This window comes from Spermophilus citellus (assembly GCF_964194105.1).
Source record: "Spermophilus citellus genome assembly, chromosome: 10".
NCBI lineage: Eukaryota > Metazoa > Chordata > Mammalia > Rodentia > Sciuridae > Spermophilus > Spermophilus citellus.
The window spans coordinates 116,546,989-116,554,594 of record NC_138197.1 but is presented as its reverse complement, the minus strand read 5'-3'; the positions used below and the strand labels follow the sequence as shown (position 1 = coordinate 116,554,594).

Here is a 7,606-nt window from a genome sequence, read left to right as displayed (position 1 = left end):
AACAAATGTACTTTATAAATCTTATAGAGCAGTCATTTCATTTGTTTTTTTTTCATCTCTTAAAATATACTCTTTCAATTCTGTCTCTCCTTTTCATCAGCACTTTTTTTTTTTTTTTTGGCTTTTCTCACCACTTACCTGCTTTTTAATCAAGATTATTCCTGTTTTTGGCTTTAGCTATTATCAAATACTACATGAAACTTAAAACAGAATTTCTACTCTTAAATATAACCTTATAAAGTTTCCACCCACAAATCCTGAGGAATCCTTAGAGACAACAAATTTGCACCACGTTTTCTCCAAAACTGCTTGTTCCACATATACCACTTATCTCAATTATTGGTGTTCCCCAAGATCCACTCATTGCTCCAAGCTAGAACCCTCAATTGCCTTGATTGCTTATCCTTAACTGGATCTCTGGAATCTGTCATTGACCTTCCTCCATCTCTACTTATACTGCCTTATTTCTCATATGAAATAATGCCACCACCTACTCAATGAACTTCCAATCTCTACTTCATCCTCTGTACTGAAAGAATAATTATCAGTAAATATTTTGCTAAATAAGAAATACAATTGTTTTCCCCAACTCACCCTCCCAGAAGTCTTCATGGCTTGCTACTGCCTATGAAATAATGTTCAGCTATCACATTTATGAAATCTCATCTCCCTCCAACCCATATTATATCGGTGTACTAGTAAAGTTTAACAACTAGATCTCTAGGAGAAAATAAGCCCTGGAATATAGTGTTCATTTGTTTCTATGCCATGAATACTATCATCATGATTGATTTCAAACTACTGTGAAGTCACCAAACACTGAACTCAGAGTACATAAGTGATGCACATGATTGGTTTTTATGAGCCAGTTGAACTAGCTCTGGCACAAACCATTCAGTAAAAGTTCTGACTCTCTTCACACCATGCACTCTCGCCTTGCAGATTTTGGCACAAAGAATCTCAAGCATGTAGATTCCACTCTTCAAATATATGTATATTTTGACAGTGTGTAATTTTAAGAGCATTAAAAAATGTAATTTCATATACATAATAATGAATATTGTTAACTGATTTACATGTATTAAGTCATCTTAATGCTTGGATCAGACTTATACCTTATCTTGTTGGCTCCTGCATTAATGGATTATTATATGTGTGTGTGTGTGTGTGTATTTTTTTTTTTTTTTGTACCAGGGATTGAACCCAGTGGCGCTTATACACTGAGCCATATCCTCAGCCCCTTTTTATATTTTATTTAGAGACAGGGTCTCACTGAATTGCTTAGGTCTAGCTAAATTACTGAGGCTGGCTCTGAACTTGTGATCCTCCTGCCTCAGCCTCCCTAGCTGCTGGGATTACGGGCATGCACCATGTACCCAGCCTGGTTAATAAATATTAATGTATAATCATTGCATAGTTTTATGATAGTTATTCTTTTATTTTTTCAAAATTATACTTTGATAATTGAGTAGGAATTAATAAATGTGTAAATTAATTTAGAAACATTGCTAATTTCATGCTGGTTTTTTGGTATTGTTTATTCTATCAATCCAGAGAGAATAAAAGTGAAATTATTACCATTTTTCACAATGAAAAGGCATTATGATTATTAACTTGTGAGATTCTTTGAAATTATTTTGAAAAGGAATCTGTATGTTGTTCTAATGACCTACCATGTATAGCGTTGAACTTTCACACTGTTGTCCTTTTTCATAATTGTATTCCATTTGCCAAAATACTCTCTTCTTCCTAATGAATGGATAACAATAGCTATCATTCTATTGTGGTATGCACTCTTCTAAGAAGTTTTGCTTTATTATCTTGGTTAATCCTCACAATCTCATGAAAGCATATTACATTACAGGGCTCAAAGAGGTTCCACACACTTCCTGTAATCACATAACTAAAAAAAATAGGCAGATGGAGTTTCAAATTCAGATCTTTTGGGGGCTGGAGTTGTGACTCAGTGGTAGCGTGCTTGTCTAGCACACATGGGGCACTGGGTTCTATCCTCAACACCAAATAAAAATAAAATAGACATGGTATCCACCTAAAACTAAAAAATAAATTTAAAAATATTTTTAAAAATTCAGCTCTTTGATTTCAGGGTAAATTATTTTTAACAAATTAAAGTCACTCATTCTTATCTTTGAAATACTACCTCCATTGTACATCTGTCTCTAAATGGTCATGCCCTTGCTTCTGATTTTAGTAATGATAATGAATAGTAATCTAGCATTTAATAAGTTTACTATATATGAGGCACTTTGTTAAATGATTGGATACTATTAATATTATCTCCACTAGATGAAATAACTGAGGTAGACAAAGAGTAAAGCACTTTTCTGGCACATGTGAGGCACTGAGTTTGATCCTTAGCACCACATAAAAATAAACAAATGATATAAAGGCATACTGTCCATCTACATCTACTAAAAGATAAATAAATAACTTTTAAAATAAATAAATAAATAAATTTTAAAAAAGAGAAGATTAGTTCCACCAATCTCTCTTCTTTATCTTTTAAAATATACAAGTGTTCACTGTGTGTGTGTAAACTAAAACACTTCTAATGTATACAGAGAGCTGCTATGGACCAGGTTATTGTGACAACTAAGAGCCTGGGGGCAGAGAGTGGTTTACAGGCAAGCAGAAAGCTCCTGTCCTGTGTTGATTGTCCATAAAACTGTAGGTAGACCAGTCTATCCAGTTATCACCTGGACCCTCAGGTCATTTTTACTTTATTGTGTTCTATTTTGTTTCACCATTTTGTAGGACAAAGTGAGAGGTTCGGCTAGTCTGAAAATGCTTACTGTACCCCATAAACTGAATCAAAAATATTTTGTTTATTCTTCTACAGATACAAGTGATCTCCATTAAAATTATTTTCAAGCTAAGAAACAGGAAGTTGACTGAAGCAACAGGTGAGGTCTGGGGCTAAAAAACAGCATCCGCACCTGAGCATAGGAACTGAGTTCCATGTGGCCTGGCCTGATATTCCCTAGGGCATGGCCAGCTTTAATGAGTCTTCTCTAGGAAGACTCCAACACCTGTGACATGGCTGCTATACAAGCTGAAAGGGGTTGTTCCCCATAATAGGGATTTTCAGCAATGAGTTGTTTTTGTGGATCAGAGCTTCCAAGTAGTTCAATTTTATTTTTGCAGTTTTTAAAGATTACTTTTTTTTTTTTTCAAAACCCAAATCTCTGGGATTGCTTTCATTCAAAAACAGTATATAATTGAAAGTGGCAAACTCTTTGGTAAACCACTGGTAAGATTTATGGGAAGGTTGTATATTTCATGCAACTCTGTTCTCATTAGTGGGGAAGGGGGGTTCCCCATCATACATGTAAGAGGCTACATTGTAACTGTTTTGCTAGGTTGCAAATTTTCTGAAAACTGCCTGCACAATAGGTGACCAGCAAAAGTTACCTAGATGCATGAACAGCACAATCCCCCCAGCTCCGCCATCTTTCAGTGAGGACACTAACCTATTTTTTTAAATCTCTTTATTTATTTTTTCAGCTCTATTATTATTATTATTGCATTACAATTCTTTTTTTTTTTAAAGAGAGAGTGAGAGAGGAGAGAGAGAGAGAGAGAGAGAGAGAGAGAGAGAGAGAGAGAGAGAGAGAGAATTTTTAATATTTATTTTTTAGTTCTCGGCGGACACAACATCTTTGTTGGTATGTGGTGCTGAGGATAGAACCCGGGCCGCATGCATGCCAGGCGAGCGCGCTACCGCTTGAGCCACATCCCCAGCCCTGCATTACAATTCTTAATGCATCTTTATACCACAATTTATCATATCTCTGACATGATTAAAGTGAGGACAAAACTAATTTTCTCCAGGTTAACACTAGTAGAAAATTCCAAAGTTGGGACTTGAATTTGGGGTTTCTCACCTCTGAGTCTATGTTGAAAACTTTTACTTCTCTTAGGACTGGCATATCCAGGGCAAATAATAAATTGCAGTATTTAGCTAAGGAAAGATCTTAGCAAAAGAGAAAAAAACAAAACAAAACAAAACAAAAACCACAGGAGGCATATGAACAAAGCCCAGTAGCTCAAAAGAAAAAAGCAAGTAGAGCAATTTGTGGGTCAATTTCTGAGGAGATGAAAACAGAAGTAGTATGTGGAAGGGTAACTCATTGATGGAGACAGGAACAGAGACCAGAGAGAGCAGAGGAAGGAGTAAAGTCTAAGTAGGTTATGGGATTGGAGTCTGAAGACCCTGTAAGATAAGGTTAGCCCAGAGTCCGCCGGCAGGTCCAGGTGGTGGGGCGTGGCCTGGGGCTTTCCCCTCCCACCATACGTCGCATTGGCCCCGCCCCGCGCCCGCCTAGCCCGCGCCTGCCGCGCCACCCCCACCCTCCCCCGGTCTCTTAGGTGATGCTGCAGCCAAGATGGCGCCGGCGGCGGCCGTGGGGGCCTGAGCGTCATGCTCGGGGTTCTCGGTGGCGGCAGCGGCGGCGGCTGTTGGCGTCAGCCGGGGCCTCGAATCTCCTGGGGTGAGCGCTCAAGCGCCTCTCCTCCGGCCGGGTTAGCCCGGGCAGAGAGGAGACGGCCACGGCGTGAGGGGGCTGTGAGGACCAGCGAGAGCGCGGCGCCTCCTGCCTGGGCACCATGGCTGGGATCATCAAGAAACAGATCTTGAAGCACCTCTCCAGGTCAGTGAGCGCCGCGGGCGTGGGCCAGTCTGCCTGCGCCCCATCCTGCACTCGAGGCAACCTTCTGCTTTGGGGGCCGTAGGGGCTCGCAGCTTGCGGGAGACGACCCTGGGGCTGTCCCGCTCCAGTCCGGGCAGAGGTCGCCGCGCCGGATTTCCAGTCGCCTGCGGAGCCCGGGACTGGCTTCGGAGTCCGCCATGGGTGGGTTCTTTCCCCTGCGAGCTCGTAGAGAAGCGCCGAGGGCGGCGGGGAGCGGCATCCTGCTGGGGTTGGGGGACGCCTGCGCCCTGGGTGGATTTGACCTAAGCGTCACCAGGTACCGAGTTGATGTGGTAGGTTCCAACTAGGGTTCGGTGCTTGCCCGTCTTGAGCAGAGCGGTTCCGTTAACCGAGGGCGTCTGGTGCTGTGTGGACTCTTGGGGCTGAGGCTGTCTTCCCAGTGAAACGTTAACCTTGTGATTGATTGTTCTCCATTCCCATTACCTGGCGTACCCGTTCTGGTGCATTACAGGGTGTGCCTGTTTGCACAGTTAGGATTTGTGTTAGGTCTGAACGCAGAGTTCCCAGATTTGGCAAGTTCTTTCCAAAGTCATTTTAGTCCCACTTCATTCTTACCTAAAGAGCGTTTTTGCTTTCTTTTGCATTTGAGACCCTTAAATTTAGGGCGTTAACAACTGTGATTAAACCCTAGACATGTCATTCTTTCCATTTCATAACACAGTTTTAGTCAGAAACATGACTCAGTAAACTGGCAGTTTGTTACTGCTCTGGTCTTCTCCATATTTGTCTCAAGACAAGCTAAATGTAGGATCTTGTTCCAAGTTGGTAACAAGGAAGTCACAGCACTTGGTTAGGATCCCTCTGTAATTTGTTAGCTAATGATTACTTGAAACTGATTTTAGGAGGAGACTCCGGTGTAACCATAGCTTTTTACAGTAAACATAATTCTTGATTTTCCAGATTATTTTATACCACAGGTGATATGTTGGGAAACAAAAACAGTACTTCTGTGATTCAGCAAATATTTTCCTGTCTTGTAACATTAAATATGATATAGTTGTTTTAATGTAGCAAATTAACAATGTTTTTGAATATGTATTTCTTAATATTTTCACTAACTGGAAAGTTTCTTTTAAAATTGCACATATATAGTAAAGTGTTGATCTCTCTTATTTTGGAAGAAGGTTTTCTTTTCTTTCATTATTTAGATACTTTTATCAGATGCCCCACCCCCCTTCTCCTACCTAGTTCCATAAGAAAATTCAGACCTGAGAAAATGATTTGAATGCCGTCTTGTTTTTCCACGGGTGATGGTATATAGCTAGTACCACTCTAGATGCCTAGACAAAAATTTATATCAATTAATAAGTGTCTTAGAGCATTAGCGTTTAATTCTCCTGTAGTCCATTTGAGAAGGACTCCTGAACCGAAGAGTAATGGCTTACTTCATAAAATACCTATGTATTTAGAATTAAGTCCTTACTTTATTATTATTATTTTTTAATTTGTTTTAATTAGTTACACATGAAAGTCCTTGCTTTATAACTTGTATAGCTTTGTGGTAGATAGTAAAGATGATTTTTTTTCCAGAAATGAGTTTTTTGAATACTTGCATTTTCAGTTATTTTATTTTATACTTCAGAACAGCCTTAGATGACTGAAGAATGTTGCATTCATACTTTTGGTTAACATTGTATTTAGTGGTATTGTAAACTTTCTAAGAAAAAAATAGTTATTGATTAATCTAAAGGCTATTTATAATAGACAAAAATATTGTGATAAATTATATTTATTCTAATAGGAATGAACTTTTGAAATTGTCTGCATCAAGTTTAATTGTATAGATTATCCATTGTCATGAAGATGTCACTATATTGATCGGTGATCTGGAATACAGTTTAACAGGAAATACTCAAAACAAATAACTTTCTAATAATAGACATCTAGTGTGGCCTGTGGGCACAACCCATGGCACTCTGTCAAAGGAGTCTTTTCCTGACCACACAGTTGAAAATTGTGGGCCCCATGCTTTATCTATCTGTTTTGCCTACTTTTATTTTTTCCTGTAGCACTCATCCTTATCCATCCTAATACATATTTATTTGCTATTTGGCACTACTTAAATGAATGTAAACTGCATGAAGGAAGAGATTTTTCTCTTGAGGTTAGCATAAACTAGACACTCAGTAACCATTTATGTTGAATGAATAGTGTGGTTGAGCTGACTTTCCCTCACATTGAGGCAAGACTATATGCTACCCATATTATCACAGATTTGAAGATGACCAGTTTTCTTGTTTTTTAAGAAGGAATGGGCAATTAAATCATTAATGAGTTTTGAGTCCTGGAAAATAAATTTAAAAATGACCTGGTTCTGTAGGATCTTATGTAGGGATTATTCATCCAGTAAGGAAGAACATTATTTAGAAAACAACAGGAGAGAAGAGAATGCTCACTCTGAGCCTTGATATTGAGGTATAGTAAAATTATGAGATTAAAACTAACATTGTTGATCAGATGTAGGGATTTGAGAAGCTGATTTATTGGAAAAATACGAAAGATAGTTGTACTTGAGAGATTGACAAATGCGCTGAGTAAATGCTGAACTAGTTGAGAAGTATAAATTTATATAATGCTGTTCCTTGCCTAATTGTTCTTTAGTATGTATTCCTAGCATCTTTTACATGAATCAAAAGTTTATGTGCTTGAATAATCTCATTGGAGGACAGGGAGTGTGTTTGAGGGAGAAGAAGGTTAGATAAGTTACATTTAAAAAATATTTTTAGTTATAGATGGACACAGTACCTTTATTGATTTATTTTTATGTGGGGCTGAAAGTTGAACCCAGTGCCTCACCTGTGCTAGGCAAGTGCTCTACCACTGAGTTACAACCCCAGCCTGAGAAATTACATTTTTAAGAGAAGTGGAACAGGAAA

The 7,606-nt window shown here is 38.7% G+C and overlaps 1 protein-coding gene across 3 annotated transcripts in view; it reads left to right on the top strand.

Annotated features, from left to right (window-relative positions):
• The first annotated feature begins 3,709 nt into the window (after positions 1-3,709).
• Positions 3,710-7,606, top strand: part of BLTP3B (bridge-like lipid transfer protein family member 3B) — a 91,448-nt gene continuing 87,551 nt past the window's right edge. Inside the window, exon 1 of one of the 3 annotated variants that reach the window (XM_081311077.1) lies at positions 3,710-4,670. Coding sequence is in view for 2 of the 3 variants with exons in the window: in XM_081311076.1 (XP_081167202.1) it covers positions 4,627-4,670 (44 nt within the window). In the remaining variant the exon portion in view is untranslated. The remainder of the gene's footprint in view (positions 4,671-7,606) is intronic. The other 2 variants (XM_081311076.1, XM_081311078.1) reach the window with 2 other exon arrangements.